This window comes from Alexandromys fortis, unplaced genomic scaffold (assembly GCF_014885135.2).
Source record: "Alexandromys fortis isolate MF-2015 unplaced genomic scaffold, M_Fortis_MF-2015_v1.1 scaffold_80, whole genome shotgun sequence".
In the NCBI taxonomy this organism is placed as follows: domain Eukaryota; kingdom Metazoa; phylum Chordata; class Mammalia; order Rodentia; family Cricetidae; genus Alexandromys; species Alexandromys fortis.
In genome coordinates, this window is record NW_026068174.1 from 2,804,501 (window position 1) to 2,825,633 (window position 21,133).

The 21,133-nt window shown below is 47.0% G+C and overlaps 1 protein-coding gene across 3 annotated transcripts in view; it reads right to left on the reverse strand.

Moving 5' to 3' along the window:
- Positions 1–1,844: 1,844 nt before the first annotated feature.
- Adap2 (ArfGAP with dual PH domains 2) overlaps positions 1,845–21,133 on the reverse strand; it is a 28,476-nt gene continuing 9,187 nt past the window's right edge. For all 3 annotated transcript variants that reach the window (XM_050128815.1, XM_050128818.1, XM_050128816.1), the window contains 6 exons: positions 15,256–15,402; positions 11,898–11,981; positions 7,950–8,012; positions 6,210–6,287; positions 5,109–5,337; positions 1,845–3,778 (listed from right to left, as the gene is read on the reverse strand). In XM_050128815.1, coding sequence (XP_049984772.1) covers positions 3,744–3,778; positions 5,109–5,337; positions 6,210–6,287; positions 7,950–8,012; positions 11,898–11,981; positions 15,256–15,402 — 636 coding nt within the window. In that variant the 3' untranslated portion in view covers positions 1,845–3,743. The remainder of the gene's footprint in view (positions 3,779–5,108; positions 5,338–6,209; positions 6,288–7,949; positions 8,013–11,897; positions 11,982–15,255; positions 15,403–21,133) is intronic.

A 21,133-nucleotide genomic window follows, 5' to 3' on the forward strand; every position in this document is an offset into this window, starting at 1 on the left:
AGTGATGAAATGCAGGTAACTTACATTGAATTTCGACCATCAGTGTAGATTCCTCTCATTCTTTCTTAAAAATAAGGTCAAAACTAATTTTTAAACATGTGTGCGCCCATGAAGGCCAGAGGGGATGATTTCTCCTGGAGCTGAAGTCACAGGTACTTGCGAGCTGGCTGATGTGGTTGCCAGGAATTCAAATCCTCTGGGAGAACAGAAAGTGCTCTTAACTGCTGAGCCATCCAACTTCCCCGACTTCCTCATTTTAAATATAGAAAGTAAGGCAAATAGTGAAGGGACTTTTCTTGTGTTCTCAAGCTAAAGGCAGAACTGGACCCAGATAACTCCCCAGCCTGCTTTCTTTCCCCACAGCGCTGTGATAATGAAGATGGCATCATTTTCTCATTATCTGTGTTTCTATCTCTTCTCAAATGTGCACAAAATTGGAATTCTCTGGGGAACTTCTTAAAATCTATATTTTAGCCGGTAGTCCTTTAATCCCAGCACTCAAGCAGAGGCAAGCGGATCGCTGAATTCGAGGCCAGCCTGGTCTAAAGAGGGAGCTCCAGGACAGCCAGGGCAACACAGAGAAACTCTGTTTTTTATTTATTTATTTATTTATTTTTAATTTTTCGAGACAGGGTTTCTCTGTAGCTTTGGTGACCATCCCGGAACTAGCTCTTGTAGACCAGGCTGGAGGCAGAGACAGGCGGATCTTTGGGAGAAACTCTGTTTTGAAAAACCAAAAATAAAAAAATCTTTTAAAGAGATTTATTTTTGTTGTATGTGTATATTTGATCTGCATGTATGTAAGCGCACCTTGTACATACAGTGCCTGTGGCGGCCAGCAGAGGGCGATGGATCCTAAGGAACTGGAGTTACGGTTGTGAGCCTCTATGTGGGCGCTAGGAACTACAGTCCTCTGTGCTCTTAAACACTGAGCCGTCTCTCCAACCCTCTTGGGGAAAACTAATTATTATTTTGCTTATTTAAGTGCTAATGATGGAAGTATTCGAAGCATAGCGGAAGTGGGGGGGGCTAAAACTAAAAGGAGAAATTCCCACACTTTAACGACCAGATCCTGACTGCTTGGAGCCTGTCCCCAATGACTTGCAATTCCTTATACAAACATTTAGAGCTTAACTCTACTGACCCGTGAATAGCCAGTCTCAAGAAGCTCCACAGCGCTGTAAATGAACTAGTTATCAAGATGGAGAGAGATGTCATTTATCCGCCCAGATATCCACACACAACCAGCACAGGAGAGGCAATCAAGGAATGCCCTTTCTTGGGCATCAGAGGACTCCTCTCTGAGAGTTCTCCAAGTCTTTGTCTCTCTGGCAGCATTTTATTTAATCTTTTTTTTAAAAAAAATTATTTATTTATTATGTATACAACATTCTGCCTCCAGGTATGCCCGCACGCTAAAAATGGGCACCAGATCTCATTACAGATGGTTGTGAGCCACCATGTGGTTGCTGGGAGTTGAACTCAGGACCTCTGGAAGAGCAGCCAGTGCTCTTAACCACTGAGCCATCCCTTCAGCCCCTATTTAATCTTTTTCTATGTGTTCTAGTTTGGTAAATACTTTTACCCAGGGCCTCCCTTTGGTCACCACTGTTCCTGGCACAACACAAACACACATTCTACCACTGAGCTGTCCCTCCAGCCCCTTCTAGGAAATCGGAGACACTCTCTCACCAGGTTGCCTAGGGCGCTCCCAGACTCTCTGGCTCCAGCGGTCCTGCCGAAACCCCTGCCTACATGAGTCTGAAGATGTACCCGCCATGCCCAGCTCCATGGATATTGGATTCCGGAAGGAAAACCTTCGCTTTTCAAGAGTGACGACTGGGCAATTTATCAACTTTTTAATATGAAAACTCAAATCTATATAAAATGATCACAAGTAAGAAAATAAATGCTCATCTACATTCCGCCTGGATTCACCAGTGCTGTGCTCTGTGCATACAGACATAGATATGTACACATGTGCATGCTATGTGTGTGCATGTCGACATATACTGATCCTTCTTTAGCTGAACCACTTAAAAGTTGGCTGCAGACATCATTTCCATTTTACTTCAGCGCGCATCCCCTAAGAACAGGAACACTTTATACACACACGTGAGTATCACAATTTTACAATACTGTTAGCTGGTCGACATCCAGATCCCAATTGCTCCGACATCAATTATGTCCTTTACAGTAGCTTTTTTTTTTTAAAAAAATCACTTTGTTTTATTTTATGTGTATTGGTGTAAGGGCGTCAGATCCCCTGGAACTGGAATTACATACAGTTGTGAGTTACCAAGAAGGTGTTGGGAATTGAGCCTGGGTCCTCTGGAAGAGCAGTCAGTGCTCTTAATTGCTGAGCCATCTCTCCAACTCCAATGCCTCTCTTTTTTAAATTATTGTTATGATTTTTATGTACACTGCTGCTTTGCCTGAATGTATGTCTGTGCGAGGGTGTCAGATCTTAGAGTTACAAACAGGTGTGAGCTGCCATGTGGGTGCTGGGACTTGAACCTAGGTTCTCTGGAAGAGCACTCAGTGCTCTTAATCACTGAGGCATCTCTCCAGCCTGGGCTTCTCTTATTTTCCCAACTGTATTTGATTGCCATGTTTTGGTATTGGCTTTTGGGAGGTTTTGTTTGTTTATTTTTTTAAATATTTATTTATTTACTCTCTCTGTGTGTATGCCTGCAGGCCAGAAGAGGGTGCCAGATCCCATTACAGATGGTTGTGAGCTACCATGTGGTTGCTGGGAACTGAACTCAGGACCTCTGGAAGAGCAGCCAGTACTCTTAACTGCTGAGCCACCGCTCCAGCCCTAATTTGTGGTTTGTGTTTGTTCTCCTTTGAATCAGGGTCTCATTAGCTTTGAGCTCTCTATGGACAATAGCAGAACCTCTGATCCTCAGGCCTCCACTTCCCTAATGCAAAAACTATAGGTACCATTAGCCCCATCTTTAGTCTGTCTGTCTTTCTTCCCCTCCCCTCTGTTTTGTAAAACAAGTTCTCTCTATATAACTCTGGCTGTCCTGGAACTTGATATATAGACCAGGCTGCTCTTGAGCTCACAGAGCTTTACCTCTCTGTGCCTGCTGAGTGCATGGGCCTAAAGGCATGTGTCGCCATGTATGGCCAATTTTATCTTTTAATATTGAGATTTGAAAAGTCCAGGCTAGTTGTATATCAACATGTAAGTAATATTGAAATATCTTATTATTTCTTCATAGTTAGGTTCATATTAAACATTTACATTTTTCTACTTGCACAATCTTGATGCTGAGGGTGTTTTTTATATTGCAATGTCTCTACTCCCTCTCTGTAGATTTTGTTGTTGTTCGCTTGTTTTTGTCTTTGTTTTTCGAAACAAGGTCTTGCTATGCAGCTCAGGCTGCACTTGAACTCCCTGTATGGTCCAGGCTGGCACCAAACTCATGGCACTCCTGCCTCTCCACAGGCATGCATCACTGCACCCTGCTCTCGGTGCAAATATGAGAAAGCCTTCAGGTCTTCTAAGCTTGGAGAGCTACATTCTTCTCAGTACCAGCTCCCCAAGACTGGGAAATGTTTGCTGGAAAGATCCTGGGAGCCACAAGATAAACCACACCCTCGATCTTGACAGAGTTCACTGACAGGAGCAGCGGATGCTGGTCTCGGGGCTTCCTTCTGGACAACCAGGGCAGAGGTGAACACTTCTCGGGGATTTCAGGTGCTCGGTGGCCAGCCGACTCTTCCGAGATGGGTCACCTGAGGCCACAGCCACTCTCTGCTGATGCAGCTGCAAGGGAAGCAGGAAGGGTAAGGAGGCAGTGCTAGTGAGGTCCTGCTGCAGGGAAGGTGTAGCCAAGGGGACAAGAGTGCCATGACAGAGGGACCAGAGCAGCACTGAGAGCAAAGAGAAACTTTAAATGAGCATAGAATAAACAGGAAAACAAGACTGAAGGAGATAGACAGGAGGCAGACACATAGGGAAAAGGGAAGAGGAAAGCAGGGCAGAGACACAGAGCGTCGGGCCCAGAGAGGACAGAGTGCAAGGTTGAAGTGTGTCCTCAATTACCTCCTGTGTCCTTGGCTTCGGACAGTGAGTGAAGACAGTTGTGGGTTGGGTTTTTGTTTGTTTTGGTTTTGGTTTTTTTTGAGACAGAGTTTCACTGTGTAGCCCTGGCTGTCCTGGAACCCAGTGTGTAGCCCAGGCTGGCTTTGAACTCACAGAATTCTACCTGCCTCTACCTCCCAAGTGCTGGGATTAAAGGCAGCACTAGCTACCCACCACACAAGGATGTGACAGCTTAATTTTTGTCTGAGTGCCCTGCATGAATACCTGCATGCCTGAAGGGGGCACTAGATCCCATTATAGAAGGTTGTGAGTCACCATGTAGTTGCTGGGAATTGAACTGGAAGACCAGGCCATGTTCTTAACTGCTGAGCCATCTCTCCAGTCCCACAGTTGTGTTTATACTGGTGAGTCTAGGAAGGCACAAGGGCTTCCCCCTGGGACTGTTGGGGTCACCTGTTCAGTCTGTACTTTTCCAAACAGAGAACTTTTTCCTTTCCGCCCCAGAAGCTCGGCTTTGGGCCAGATGTTTCCTCCTCCTGAACTCAGCACATCTCTGCTTCTCGTGGGGTTGTCAACAAAGGGGAACAGTCTCCTTGTGACACAGGCGGTGTGAAAAGAAGGAGCAGGGGAGGGAGACAGCAAAATAAAGGCTTGAGGACAGGGAGAACACTAAAAATAGCCTTCCTACTGAGTGGGGAGGAATCCAGAATCCTGGGGGGGCGGCTGGCAGGGCGACCTCTGCTAGGGATACCAGGCCAGCACTTATGAGAGAAAGGACAAGAGTGCGGGGAATCTGAGAGCTTGGTATCGCCAGCCTCCACAGTTCTGCTAGGGCCAGACTCCGCCTGAAGCTCATGAGGACAGCTGCATAGAGGAACTTGGTGCAGAGGGGACTTTCTGGCAAGAATGTGCAATGCGTGTGCTTTTCTCTGGCAGGAAGTAAGGGCAACTCCAAACGCTGAGTCAGGCCCTTCTGGGACCACAGTGACAGAGCCCTTTTCTGCCCTCAACCAAAAGAACCCCCAAGCCCACCCCCACCCCTGCTTCTCACTGAGGAGGTGGAGGGGCGACCGGGGGCTGGACAGGACATCCTGCAGACTCTCCAGCCATTCTCGCTGTTCCTTCTCACTGGGGCAGGTGAAGATGAACTTCCGCTCTGGAGTGAGGACAGTGAGTCCGACCTTCCAGCGATTCCCTCGGATGCCCCTGGGCAGGTCTTCGCATACTTCATACCCCTGCTCTTGGCTTCCCAGGACAACCTGGCCCTGCTCGAAAGCATCCTGAAAATGGAAGGCACGTGGTTAACCAGCCCTGCCAGGCCCAAGGTCAAGCTGGGTAAAGAGGCGTGTGCACGCCATTGCCAGGTGTGACTTCAAATTAAAACCTCACGGACATTGCATACTAGTCTGCTGAAAACACCAACACGCAGAGACTAGACCAGGCACTGGGGACTCAAAGGCTGGGTTCTCGCTTTGCTTTAGGCATTGGGGATTGAGCATAGAGTCTCAAAACAATAGGCAAGTCCTCTACTGCTGAGCTTAATCCCCGCCCTCTATCTCTTTTTAATTTTTAATTTTGAGTCTCTCTAAGTTACACAGGTTGGCCTTGAATTTATTCTGAAGCCCAGGAAGTCTTTGAATTTGCAATCCAACTGTCTCAGCCTCCCCTGTGGCTGGGATTACAGGCTGGTGCCCCAGCCCCAGCTCAAGTGGTTTACATGTTAGCAACTTGTATACTCACCACGGCCCCTTCTGAGCAAGGCATTCATGGTGGTAAGCCAATATTTTGGTCAGAAGGGAAAGGCAGCATGGCAAGCTAAGTGCATACCCTGCCCAGGGCATGGCTCTACACTAGCAGGGCTGAGACTAGAGCCCAGACTCCAGGCAAACCGGTTCCTGAGCCCACAAGCCTAACCGCTCTACTCCAAACCTCCTGGTTACAAGGGAGTGGTTGGTTCCACCTTACCTTAAGAACAGCTGCCAGCACTGGGGATCCTGAACAGAGCTGAGTGGGAAATCTGGGGTACAGGCTTTCCTGTTACAGGTTCCCCTGTCCTGGGATTCTGAGAGCCGGCCTTTCTGTATATTCTGAGATCAGCATAAGCCCCTCTGACTGGGACCATGCTAAGGAGGGAATCGGGGATGGCTCTTACCAGAGGGTTCTTATAATACAGCAGCCTCCTCTCCAAGGGATCCAGAGCAAACCATCTTTTCTTGAAGGGTTCTCTGTGCTGCAAAAGGAGGAACCTCTTTACCAGACTTGGCTAAGCCAGGCACAGAGGTCAGGGCCAGCTCAGAGAAGAGGTCATTGCCCTGGTTCTCCAGCCTGATTTCTGCAACCCGACACTGGGAGTGTCTCCCTGGGGCCAGTTCCTAGGCATGCACACCCTCCCCAGCTTTAGAGCAGGGCTGAGATTGGAGTCCAGCCAAACTGGTTCTAGGGTCCACACGCCTGAACACCTCCTCAGACTCTGGGTTGTTTGTTTGTTTGTTGTTTGTTTGTTTTGAGACAGGGTCTCACTGTGTAGTGCTGGCTGGTCTGGAACTTGCAGGGATTCCCCCAACTTCTGCCTCACAAGTGCTGGAATGAAAGGAGCCAGCTTCTGCTCAGACTCTTGAGGGCTCAGCCCAGCCCCTCTCTGCCCCTTGCTTTGTTCTGCACTGCTAGGTGCTGCCTAGGAGTGAAGGGGCACTTCCCTCTTTCTCGGACTGTGACAAAGAAGTCTCAGAAAAAGGAAGCCAGGGAAGTCAGAAGTGGCTCCGACTCACAAAGTTGAAAGTGCAGCCTAGGTCAGGGGAGAGAAAGGCCTGAGGCGAAAGCCTGTGTGCCTGGTTTCTGAGGGAAGGAGCCTGTACACCAACCACCATTTGACCACATTTTCAACTCCTGAGGATTTCTTTCTTCCTTTCTTTCTCTTCCTTTTTTTCTTTTTTCCTTTCCTTTCCTTTTCTTTCTCTTTCTTTCTTTCTTTCTTTCTTTCTTTTTTTTTTTTTTGAGACAAGGTTTCTCTGTATTGTCTTATTGTCTTGACTGTCTTGGATCTCATTCTGTAGATCAGGCTGGCCTTGAACTCAGAGATCCACCTGCCTTGCTGGGATTACAGGCACCACCTGGCTCCTAAAGTTTTCTTTTACACTGTCCCCCAACACCTTTCAGGGTCCTCCTAACAGTCATCCTGTAACACATTATGATTGTATTTTTACACTGAACCCGACCTTCCACATGCTAAGCAAGCCCTTTACCTTGAGCGATACACCTCACCCCCACCTCACCTTATTATTTGTTTTATTTTGAGATGGGAGGGGGTGCTCACTAAGCGGTGCAGACTGACTTTGAGTTTGATTTGTAGGCCAAGCTAGCTTGCATTCTTCGGCCTCAGCCTAAGAATCTGGGTTTGTACAACCCTTGTCTGGCTCATAGGAAACCCCAGGCTCCTCCCCTCGGGGGCAGCTCCTCTTCCTCCTTAGATAGGAGAGATAATAGGGAAAGCACAGGCCCTGGTGAGGGGGAGGAGACAGGATACAGGGTCATGTTTTTTTTTCAGGCTGTCTCCCTTGCTCTGTCTTGATGGACGCCTAGCGCTCAGAGCTGTCTCTCTAGGGGATTCCTACTCAGCACTGCTTTCCCAGGGTTAGCTGAAGTCTGATGGTCACAGAGGGAAGACACTGATGAAGATGATAAAGTGGTACCCGAGGGGAAGAAACCGCGGGAGCAATGCGGGCTTCACACAGCAGCCAACTCCTGGTCCCTACTCCGTCCCTCAATAGAGACCCACAGATACTGGCATTCTTCCTCTTCCTCTCTCTTCAGCCCTCCTTCCCGCTCCCATCCATGCTTTTCTGCTTTATGGGTGGTTGGGATAGGACCACGTTAAATAATCCAGAAAATTTACCTTTGGACCGGTCTTCTCCATGAAGCCTTGTTTGAGGTAGTTCCTGGTGATGAGAGGCACGAGCTGCAAGGAGAGACAAGGCTGACTCCCTAGTCAGAGCCAGGAGAAGTTTGGAGTGGAGAAGGGAGCGTCCTCATGGCTGATGGGTCATATTTGGAGTGTGTGCTGAGTGTAGTGCAAATAGTTCAGCAAAGCCAGTGCACAAGCCCTGATTCATCTGTAGTTGTCCAGCATGGTGCAGTCATGACTTAAATACTTCATTCATCCCAGATTATAGATGCAGGCAAGGCTGTCAAGAGACTCACTTGTCGACAGGCACGGTGGCGAATGCCTTTGATTTTTTTTTTGTTTGTTTGTTATATTTTGTTTTTGTTTTTTGAGACAGGGTTTCTCTGTGATTTTGGAGCCTGTCCTGGAACTAGCTCTGTAGACCAGGCAGGTCTCGAACTCACAGAGATCCACCTGCCTCTGCCTCCCGAGTGCTGGGATTAAAGGTGTGCGCCACCACCGCCCGGCGCCAATGCCTTTGATAACCAGGACTTGGGAGGCAGAGAGGCAGGCAGATCTTTGAGTTTGAGGACAGCATGGTCTACAGAGTGAGTTTCAAGATAGCTAGGGCTACATAGAAAAATCTTATCTCAAACAACCAAACAGAAGAAGATCAGAAGAAGGGAAAACCCACCTGCCTGCTGTAGCAGATTCAGGGTACAATCCCTGACCCCCGCCCCCTGGGTAGTAGGAGCAGGAGGAGGGAATCCCCACCTATTTGTAGCAGGCTCTGGGTACAATCCCGACCCCCCTGGGTAGTAGATTTTATCAGCCTCAACACACTCACTAAGAAACTAGGCCATAGAGGCATGAGTGGAGACTTTATGGAAGTCACGTGACTGCTAACATACAGAGGTGGGATTCACACTCAGGGTTGGCAGGCAGCAGGCCTGTACCATCACAGAATGCTACCGACATGTAAAGATAGCAGAGCCCTTTGCCCAGACGCCCCACCGTGCCAGATGAGACCTGGTCACAGAATGTGACACAGGCCAGGAAGAGGTGATGCCAGGGTGGACAAATAGAGAAAACTGTGGATTGGGCAATAGGAGACCAGAATGTTAGCACCATAGCCTTGACCAGCTGCTACTTGGTAAGGCTTCTGTCTCCATTTCCTGATCCCCACCAGCCCTCACAGCCCGCTTTCCTATGCTCAGAGAAGTTCCCAGAGATTGACCATGACTTCCTGTGCTTCCTAGAAGTGGGGAAAGGAGAACCAGACAAATCTAGGACTTCAAATGGCAACCCAGATGCCAGGAACAGCAGCAGGATCCCTGGAGTTTCAGGGGGCAAAGCTGAGGAAGCAAGAGAGAAGTTGCGGCCTGCAATGAAAATCTACACTAGACTATTCCATTTCTCCTTAGACATAGTCTATAGGATTTATTCTCAAGCCGCCTCCCCCCCATGTTCTGTATTCTGAATATGAGCCAGCTCAGGGCTAGTCTAGGCCGAGGGGAGCAAGAGAAACAAGGGAAGCCACCTGTTGGCTGGAGTTCCCTTCAGGACTCTTTCCTGTACTTCAGAAACTGGCTCAGTCTGTTTTCATGATAGCCTGGCAGGTGGCATGGGGCCATGGTGACATGACGGATGGGCACCCCAAAGCTTAGGGGTGATGTCACTTGCTGGGCAGCACACTGGGCTCTCTGACTACAGGGACATTTTGTGTACTTTTATCATTTCCTCCCTCCGTTCCTCCTTTCTTTCCTTCGCCCGCCCCCGACACGTTTCCTGTGTATCCCAAGCTGGCCTGACTTTGAGCTCACTATGTGGCCCAGGCTGGCCCTCAAACCTTCAACAATCCTCCCACCTCAGCCTCCGGAGTGATGGGATTCTAGGCCACCAAGCCTAGCTTTTCTCCCTTGTGCTGAGAATGGGACTCGAGGTCTAACACAAACTAGACAAGCGCTTTACTATTGACCCACACGGCATTTCAGATGAAACCATTATAACCCTGCAAAAAACATTGGTTTCCGGCACCAAATTCTTAAGCCACCCCTAATCATAGGGAAGACAAGAAAGAGGGGCAGGCAGGGCAGGGACGGTAAAGGCGGATGAAGGGAACACGGAGGACACTGGTCAAAGACTAACTTCTTCCACACAACTTAGCAAACATGGGAAGCCAGGCTGGATTAAACAAGGCTGAGCACTTGCTTCATCCCCTCCCCTCTGCTGGGTCAGCTGCGGTCAGCACTCTGGACTCACTGAGCCAGCAGCAGCCAGCTGGGGAGGGGGGAGCTGACAAAGCATAGTGACTTCAGCTTTGAGCCCTGACCCCCTAGCCTTGCTGAAACTGTGTCTAGGGAACTTCTCAATGGCTACATCACTAGGCCTGAAGTCGACCCTATCCCGGGAACTCAGTTCCCTGTAAACCCTGGGAATTGAGGAACATTTAGACTTTAATGAAGGCCTAACAGATGAGACTAAGGATCAGGCTGAGGAGATGGTCCCGGGGGTAAAATGTTTGCCGTGCAAGCCTGGGGACCCAACTTTGAGCAACAGCATCCATCAAAAAATCTGAGCATCGTTGTGAGTGTGGTAATCTCAGCACTGGGGGGACACAGATAGGAGGGTCCTTTGGTCTCTCTGGCCAGCCAGCCTAGCCTGATGGGAGAGCCCAAGCCAATGAAGAGAGATTCTCTCAAGAAAATAAAGGTGGGTGGGCAGCTAAGGAGTGACACATGAGGCTGACTTCTGGCTTACACACACACACACACACACACACACACACACACACACACACGAAACCCCAGGATTAAGGCTGATAAGATGGGTTAGTGCACACACAGAATAAATAAACATATGTCAAAACTTAAAAAAGAAAGAAAGGAAAGGAAAAAACCCAAGGAAAAGAAAGTTCAGGATTTCAGGTGTGGCAAGTGGACCTGTAATGTCAGCATTTGGGAGGTAGAGGTTAGGAGTTCAAGGTCATTCTTAGTTACGTAGTTAGTTCTGGGCCAGCCTTGATTATAGAAGATTCTGTCAAAAAGACAGACAGACAGATCCAAGGATCAGCATGGTACCTTTGTCCCTATCACTTAAACAACAATCCTTTTAATTGGAAGCTTAAACGTCCTCGAGGCTGGCATAGTAGTAAGTGAACACCTTTGATCCCAGCACTCAGGAGGCAGAGGCAGGTAGATCTCTGTGAGTTCCAGGCCAGCCTGGTCTACAGAGTGAGTTCTAGGCCAGCCTGGGCTACACTGAGACTGTCTTAAATAAACAACACTATCAAAAAAAAAAAAGCAATCCCACATCCTCAATTACAGAACTTCATAGGTAGAGGGAACCTCAAGGAGACGTGGGCCAATGACCATCTTTCTGAAAGAAAGGCCTGTGACCTCTAAGGGTTACATAGCATGTCAGAGACAGAGCATCCATGAGAGCCTAGGCCTACTGACTTAAAACATCATCCTCTGCCCATGTCATTACAGCTTCTCCATCAGGAAATAGAGGTCCCACTTGTCTAGGGACAATCAAAATGAACTTCTCAGCTTACTGCTATCTTTGCCAGCACAGGCAGATATAATCCTGTGATAAGGAGGGCCCCAATCTTCCCAAGGACAGGGCATCACAGCACACAGCGGGGATAGCCAGGGAAGGGCCTGGTCCATTACTCGTGTAACAGGAATGATCACCCAGCCCATTTGCCTGTTCTAAGTAATTACTGTCTAGCAAGAGCTATGAGCTGAGATGGGTCAAAAGCACTTCGTCTACAGTATGTAGGGCTCATCTGCACATTGTAGTGGGAGAGATCAGAAAGATGTTCAAATTCTCCAGTTTCCCTGGGCTTTATAAATAAGCCTAGTCTAGCCTCTGAGTATCTTAGGGGTCTGGAGAGAGGAAGAAAAGAAAAAAGGGAAGGGATGAGAGACTCAGAAGCCAAGCCCACATTTAGCTCACCTCAGACTCCGGGAGATCAGGAAAGGCCAATTTTAGGTATTGCAGGCGGGCCGCACGGAGAGCGTTGAACCAATCCACTATCTCCTGCCAGGGAAAATCCAAAGTACACACAGTGGTGAGATGGGTGGATGTGGGAGGACCCTGGTGGCAGGGCCATAGGCAACACGGCTACAGTACACACAAGTGCGTTCAGCCAACATATGCATCACACAGTCCCATTTAGAGACATCTGGAGAGGACGATGTCAGAGCCCAGGGGGCTGCCCTGAGCTAGTCGGAAGTAACCAACAGGAAAAGCTCCCAGCCACGGAAAAAGGCCAGTGTGACCTGCACACATGGCTTAGTATACTTCCTAACGTTTCTGAGAATCACCTGGATTCCTATTAGGAGGCTCATTGGTGTGGAGTGGGCCTGAGACTACATCCCTTCACCCTAAGACTCTCGGGGCTGTGGGGACACACATACTTCTTTGGTCTTTGGGTGTGTGTGGGTTACATATAGAGACATTCCTCCATCAGAGAGACTCAGGACCTGGGATGCACACAGGCCACAACTAGATGAACTTTTGTATTGCCACAGTGAGAGAATACATCCCTCATGACCGTGGGGCAGCATCATCTCACCTGGAGATGGTCCATGGCTTTCTCAGCTGCTCTCTGATCAGACATCCTTCTCCTTTCTTCGTTCACTTTACGGGTATGTGTGAGGGCCTACGTGTACACATGTGCCCCCAAGAGTGTGTGTGCTGCCTGCAGAGGATCGAAGAGAGCCTCGGAACCCTGTGACTGTAGCCATCATGTGAGCACTGGAAACTGAACTCAGGTCCTCTGCAAGAACAGCAAGTGTTCTTGACTGCCGAGCCATCTCTCCAGACAGACTCTGCCTCTTTTTACAGTATTTTTTTTCCTGTTTTTTTCGAGACAGGGTTTCTCTGTAACTTTAGAGCCTGTCCTGGAACTAGCTCTTGTAGACCAGACTGGCCTCGAACTCACAGAGCTCTGCCTGCCTCTGTCTCCTGAGTGCTGGGACTAAAGGCCTGTGCCACCACCACCCAACTCTTTTTTACATTATTTAGGCAAGCCCGCTACAGCTAATATGTATCTCCAGAGCCCTTTTTACTTTTTTGTTTGTTTGCTTTTGTTTTTTAGATACAATCATGTAGCCTAAGCTGGCCTCCTCAAACAGTTAAGTAGCAGAGGTTGGCCTTGAACTGCTGATTCTCCTGCTTCTCCCTCCCAGGTACTGGGACTGCAGGTGTGCACTACCACACCTTCTATTTTATTGTTATTTTTGATACAGGCTCTTGCCATGTAGCCCACATTTGAACCTTTTTGTGAGCCTCCTACCTCTACCTCCCAAGTACTAGAATTATTATCACCACATCCATCTTTTCTTCAGTTCTTCCTTCCTTTCTGTCTGTCTTTCTCTCTTTTTTCCCTAGAGAAATTTTCCTTTAAAATTTTTACGAGGCCGGGCATGGTAGCACACACCTTTAAATCCCAGTACTCAGCAGGCAGAGATAGGTAAATCTATATGCACTTGAAGCCAGCCTGGTCTACATAGTGAGTTCTAGGACAGCTAGAGCTACATAGTGAAACCCTGCCTAAAACAAACCAGAAGAAAACTTATACTGAGACAATTAGTAGCTTCAATACAGAGCAAGGGGCTGGAGGACTCAGGGGTTGAGAGCACTGGCTGTTCTTGCAAAGGGTCTGGGTTTGATTCCCAGGACTCACTGGCAGCTTGTAGCCATCTGTAATTCGCGTTCCAAGGGATCTGATGACCTCTTTTGACCTCCACAGTCAGTGCATGCATACAGTTTAGAGATAATACACACAGACAAAATACCTATACCTATATACATAAAACAGCAAAATGAAACACAGGGTAAGATAGTGCCAAGAATGTAATGCAATGTGTCATTTTGCACTGGGATGTCTCCAAGTATTCTAAACACTAAATCTCCTCCGACCTGAGACCTTGCATAAGGACCTGGGTCTGCTAGTCCTAAGAGTTGCTATCAACCAAGTATCATAACTTAAAATATAAATATAAAGTTATATAAAATGTAAATATATAAACAAAAAATTTTACATATTAAAATATGCATTTATATATATAAATAAAATATAAAAATACTCAATAGTCCCTGGTGCACAGACAGTAACATGTCCTAGGTTCTGCAGTGCACCTGTCCTGCATACCTGCCACTCACCCCCCAAACTCACATCACCTCGTGCTCCTCCTCCCTCCTGCCTTCCCCCCCTTACCTACCACAGACCACCCACCCCATAGGTTAGCTTAGACTCTGGAATAGATTCTCAGGCATTTCTCCTTTTCAAGTTTTTCTCCTCTGAGAACTGCCGCACCCTGATCCTCAACTCCACACCCTACAAGCCCCACCCTGTCTTGGCTACAGGAGCTGGACTGTTACAGAGGCTGGACTGGATTTATCAGGTATGCTCTCTCCCAGGAATTTGGGATGAGGAGGCTGAAAGATTTGCTCTGATGTCTATGTACCACATAAGTGCCTCCTCATACCCACAGAGGCCAGAAGAGGGCACTGGCTACTCTGGAACTGAAGTTATAGACTGTTGTGAACCAGCATGTGGGTGTTGGGAACTGAACCTAGGTCCTCTCCAAAAGCAGCAAATGCCACACTGAGCCATTCTTCCAGCCCCAAGGCTCACAAGGTCTTAGGTAACATCGGTCCAGTGTGTGGCACATGGAAAAAAAAAAAGCCCTGGCCCAGTCTATCCACCTTTCCTCCCAAATCACAATCTCCAGCCCTACCTGGACTTGCCATTTCTTCATTTGTTCATTTGTTTGTTGTTGTTGTTGTTGTGTGTGTGTATGTGTGTGTGTGGTGTGTTGCTGTTGTCTCACTAGGTAGTCCTTGCTGACATGCAAGTCATTATATAGAGCAGGCTGGCCTCAAACTCACAGAGATCCTCCTGACTTTGCCTCCTGAGTGCCAGGGCCTGGTGTGTGCCACCACAAGCCTCAGATTTGCCATTTCTGGCCCATGGTCCCGTCCGCTAACTTTTCTCTCGCTGATGACTGCGCACTGCCCAGCTACTGTGCTGAATAGTACTGCCTAGGTAGCCCAGCTATGTTCCCAGTACTTGAAAGGGTCATCTCCCACATCTCCTCTGCCTTCCTTCCTCAGATCTCTGCTGCATTACAAGGTGGAACTAGACAAAGGCAAGCAGCAGCCGTTGCAGCCTCAGCAGCCGCAGCAGGGAGGTCTCAGGGGCAGCTGAGTGAGCACGCGATGAACTGTGCAGTGGAGGCGGGAGCAGATCCCAAAGGACTGGGCGCCATGCCGGAGAATGCAGAAACTACTTGAGCCATCTCACCTTCCCACTGTCATGATACACAAAGAGATTCCGGGTGTGGTCCTCTTTCCTGTAGGTGATCTGCAGACCGTGGGGATGTCCTATCTTCTCTGTCTGGAAGGTGGCATTCAAGTCCTTGATGTTGATGACTGCTTTGGGGACTTTACCCTACAAGAGAGAAAAACGGTTCTCAAGATACTGATGGCAGTCGGTGCCTTATGGTCGGTCACCTTTTTCAGAGCCTTTTATACAGACAAGCCCCCAATACATAGCCCTGGGTTGCTCTAGCCAAAGGCACAGCTGTCCTACCAATAGCCTGTGCCCCTCCTCCTGCCCATTCATTTTGGCTCCTCTGACCCGGAAGCGTCTAGGAAGCCTGTACTGTGGACTTTCATACGTTTCAGCCACAGAAACTTTGCTGGAGGAAATCCACCACTGGCGTGAAATAAACAGGCAGGTAGAAGCAGTCGTGGGGGCTCAGAGCACCCGTGACTCACATTCTCTGCGCCTGTCCCTTGGACTCTGAAACGTGGTGGAGCACTAACTGATACCAAGAGATCCTGACCAGAGACACGATGTTTCCAAGACCCTAGACCTGCAGGAGCCACACTGAACTAGATTGTTTAGATACAATTTCAAATTTCATCCTTAGAATTTCATCATGTCAGCACTCGGGAGGCAGAGGCAGGAGGATCTCTGTGAGTTTGAGGCCTGCCTGGTGTACAAGAGCTAGCTCCAGGACAGGCTCCAAAGTTACAGAGAAACCCTGTCTCAAAAAAACAAAACAAAACAAAAATTTCCTCATGTCAAGTGCTCACGAGCCAGCTCATGAGAACCAGACAGGGCATACACAGAATTACGTCATCACCAAGGAAAGTTCTATGAAATCTCTCTAGAGGGAAACTTTTGTGTGTGACTGTGGGTACACATGTGCCCCAGTACATGTGTGGAAGTCAGAGGACAAGAGTTAGTTCTTCCCTCCCACCAGGATTTGAACTCAGACTGCCAGGCTTGTGGGGTACGCCCTTTCACCCACTGAGTCATCTTCCTGACCTGAGCGTGTTGTCTGACCTACAGTTTGCATCCAAGAACCTACCACAGGGAAGTAACTGCATGACTATGCAAACATACACTAAACAACGTTTGCTGTGGTATTGCAGAGGTAGGTCGCGCACATCTTTAATCCCAAAACTTGGGAGGCAGAGGCATGAAGGTCTCTGTGAGTTGGAGACCAGCCTGGTCCACAAAGTGAGTTCCAAGATAGCCAGCACTGTTACACAGAGAAAGCCTGGCTAGAAAAAAATACACATAAATACGCATATTATATATGAAGGTTATTTGTGAACACATTAAAAATATAGTTATACCAATATTCACTCTATTTTGAGTCAGGCTCTCACTATGCAGTCATAGGTGTCTTTGAAATTACAGCGATCCCTCTGCTTCTGACTCCTGAATATTGGGATTAAAGGTGTGTGTCATCATGCCAACCTTCTTTCTAATTTCAAATGAAATATGACAGCACCAGGATGGAGTTACAGTTCAATGGTAAAGCATGTATTACTTTGGAACAATATTTATTCTCTATAAATATGCATTACTCCCACTGGTTAATAAAAGAGGATAGGATTGGGTGGGAGAACCAGACTAGGAGGATGCTGGGAAGAAGGGTAGAGTCTGAGGAGCTGTGAGGAGACATGAGATGGGAAGTTCATGAGGCAAAGGAGCCTGGGGAAGTAGATTAATGGGTGAATTTAAATTATAAGAGCTAATTAGAAACGAGCCTAAGCTATTGGCTGAGCATTTATAATCAATATTAAGTCTCTGTGTGGTTATTTGGGGAATGGCTGGTGGGACAGAAATGTCTGCCTACAATGTTTGCATGAGATTCTGGGTTTGACCCCTAGCAACACACACACACACACACACATATCCCATTGCTAAAAGACAATTTCATTGCCTGAAGCTTACTCCACCCTTTCTCCTGCATTTCCCACAGGAAGGCAGTCATGAGTTTCAAGCCTATTCTTCTGCTTCCTTTCTCATACTTGTACAAACACACACGTATGCTCATAGGCATGTATCTATGATCAACTTATTGTCCTATGTGGGTTTTTAATTTGCTTTGTGGTACTGGGGACCAAGCACTGGACCTTGAGCTTACTAGACAAGTGCTCTACCCTCAAGGTCACCTCCAGCTCCTTTTTATCATTATTATTTATGTGTGTGTTCATTTATCTATTTGATTTGTGGTACTAGGGACTAATCTAGGGCTTCACTCACTCACTGAGTTCTTTGTTTCTGCTGTTGTTCTTGTTTTATGTTTTGTTTCGTTTTTTTTTTTTTTTTTGAGATTGAATTTCTTTGTGTAGCCCTGACTGTCTTGGAACTCACTCCATAGACCAGGCTGGCCTCAAACTCACAGAGATTCACCTGCCTCTGCTTCCTGAGTGCTGAGATTAAAGACATGTGTCACCCCTGCCTGTCCTAAGGATTCTTTTTCTCTAGAAAGATATTTTTAAGATTTACTTATATTGTTACAACTATCAGGGTTTTTTTGTTTGTTTGTTTGGTTGGTTGGTTTGGTTTGGGTTTTTCGAGACAGGGTTTCTCTGTATAGACTTCACTGTTGTGAAACTCACGTTGTAGACCAGGCTGGCCTTGAACTCAGATTCTCCTCCCTCTACCTCCTGAGTACAAAGATTACAAGTGTTCACTACCACACCAAGCTGCAACAAGCGCTCTTAACCGTTGAGTCGTTCTCTAAACCCTAGTTCTCCCTTTCTATTGTTGGATAGAAGTCTATTCTCCAGCTATGTCATCATTTGTTTAGCTAGTTATACATGGACATTGTTTTTGTTTTTGTTTTTTCAGAATTTAGCTAAAATAAAGTTTCTCCCCCACCCCCGCTTTTTTTTATATATACTTCACCACCACCCAGCTAAATAAAGTTTCTATGAAAAACTTGTTTAAGAAACTTTTTATAAACCGGGCAATGGTGAAACAGGCCTTTAATCCCAACACCTGGGAGGCAGAGGCAGGCAGATCTCTGTGAGTTTGAGGACAGCCTGGTCTACAGAGCAAAGCTACGGAGTCCAAAGCTACACAGAGAAACCCTGTCCGGAAAAAAAAAAAAAAAAAAAGAAACTCTTTATAGACAAGCAGTGGTGGCACATGCCTTTGTGTGGGTCAAGGGGCAGAAGAAGGCAGATCTCTATGAGTTTGAGGCCAGTCTGAAGTGAGTTTCAGGACAGCCAAGCTATACAGAGAAACCCTGTCTTGGGGGGGGGGGGGGGGCTGAAGAAGAGATGGCTCAGCAGTTAAGAGCACTGGCTGTTCTCCAGAGGTCCTGAGTTCAAATCCCAGCACACACATGGTGGATCACTGCTGTCTATAACTGTAGTTCCCTGGGATCCAGTACTTTCAGGTGTCCAAATGTACATGCAAAAAAAAAAAAAAAAAACCCACATATAGCCGGGCGGTGGTGGCGCACGCCTTTAATTCCAGCACTCGGGAGGCAGAGGCAGGTGGATCTCTGTGAGTTCGAGACCAGCCTGGTCTACAGAGCTAGTTCCAGGACAGGCTCTAAAGCCACAGTGAAACCCTGTCTCGAAAAACCAATATGTACATAAATAAACAAATGCTTTTTAAAAAAGGATGGAAAAAAGAAAGGAAAAAAAAAGAAGTGTTGAACAAAACAAGTTGCCAGACCTTAAAACTGCAGGTCCTCACTTCCACTGGGAGGGCGAGCACTCTGCTCCTGAAACACACTCAGTCCCAGACCGCAGCACAGCAGCTCGCCTTCTAGCACTGCGTGTTCCTCTAGGAAAGCCACAGAGGAAACACACAGGCTGAGCGCCTCAAGTGCCGGCTGAAGAGCTCAGCCCTTACCCCTCCTCTCAATCCCTCCGCTGCTTCTTCCCATGGACGTGTTAGCACTTTTTGTTTTTCTGTTCTCTAATCTGGAATGCCCCAGGGTTCAGTGTGGTAGCCAGCCTCCAAAGATATCCTCACCACTTCCTTCTTTCCCAGTAGGTCCCAGATGCTCTACCCATAAAGATGTCAAATTGCATCCCTTCCGTTAAGCAAAGCTGGCTGCAAGACTTGTGAGTGTTTTGCCTCCGTGCACGTCTATGTGCCACATGCACGCCTGACGCCTGCAGAGTTTAGAGGAGGGGGTGAAATCCCTTAGAACTTGAGTTGTGGGCAGTTATGAGTCATGATGTGGGTGCTGAGAACCACACCAGTGTCCTCTGCAAGAGCAAGAGTGCTCTTAACTGCTGAGCCATTTTTTTTGCTATTTATTTATTATGTGTACAGCATTCCTTCCATGTGTGCCTGCAAGCCATATCAAATTCTGAGTTGTAAGGGCTGCGTAGTGAGACTCTGTCTCACACAGGAAAAAAAAAAGTAGAGAACAACAACAATGAAATGGACCAAGCTAAGCGATTTTAAGTGACCAGAGTGTGGTTGTTGAGTAGACTGGACTGACAGTAGCCAAGGAAAAGTACGAGAATGTCCTGCTGGCCAGGGCTGAAGTCCTCTGTAAGACAAGGGACTGTTCAGTATTGGCATAAAAACAGACAAGAGGACCAATGGAACCGAATAGGAGACCCAGATATCAATCCACCCATCTTCGAACACCTGATCTTTGATAAAGAAGCAAAAAATATCAAATGGAAAAAAGAAAGCATATTTGACAAGTGATGCTGACATAACTGGATATTAACATGTAAAAGAATGAAAATAGACCCATATCTATCACCATGCACAAAACTCAAGTTCAAATGGATCAAAGATCTCAACATAAAGGCAGCCACAATGAACCTTATAGAAGAGAAAGTGGGAAGTACACTTGAACGCATTGGCACAGGAAACCACTTCCTAAATATAACCCCAGTAGCACAGACACTGAGAGAAATAATAAATGGGACCTCCTGAAACTGAAAAGCTTCTGTAAAGCAAAGGACATGGTCAACAGGACAAAACGACAGCCTACAGAATGGGAAAAGGTCTTCACTAACCCCGCATCAGACAGAGGTCTGATCTCCAAAATGTACAAAGAACTCAAGAAATTGGACACCAAAAGATCACATAATCTAATAAAAAAATGAAGATCACATAATCTAATAAAAAATGAAGTACAGACCTAAACAGAGAACTCTCTACAGAGGAATCTAAAATGGCTGAAAGACACTTAAGGAAATGTTCAACATCCTTAGTCATCAGAGAAATGCAAATCAAAACAACTCTGAGATTCCATCTTACACCTGTAAGTATGGCCAAGACCAAAAACACTGATGACACTTATGCTGGAGAGGATGTGGGGGAAAGGGAACACTCCTTCATTGCTGGTGGGAATGCAAGCTGGTACAACCCCTTTGGATGTCAGTGTGGCAATTTCTCAGAAAATTAGGAAACAACCTTCCTCAAGACCCAGCAATACCACTTTTGGGTATATATCCAAAGGATGCTCAATCATGCCACAAGGGCATGTGTTTAACTATGTTTATAGAAGCTTTGTTTGTCATAACCAGAATCTAGAAACAACCTAAATGCCCCTCGATCCAAGAATGGATAAGAAAAATGTGGTACATTTACACAATGGAATACTACACAATAGAAAAAATAACGAAAGCTTGAATTTTGCAGGAAAATGGATGGAGCTAGAAAACATTATTTTGAGTGAGGTAACCCAGACCCAGAAAGACAGTTATCACATGTACTCACTCATAGGTGGTTTTTAAACATAAAGCAAAGAAAACCAGCCTACAAACCACAGTCCCAGAGAACTTAGACAACAATGAGGACACTAAGAGAGACTTACATAGATCTAATCTACATGGGAAGTAGAAAGTAGAAAAAGACAAGATCTCCTGAGTAAATTGGCAACATGGAG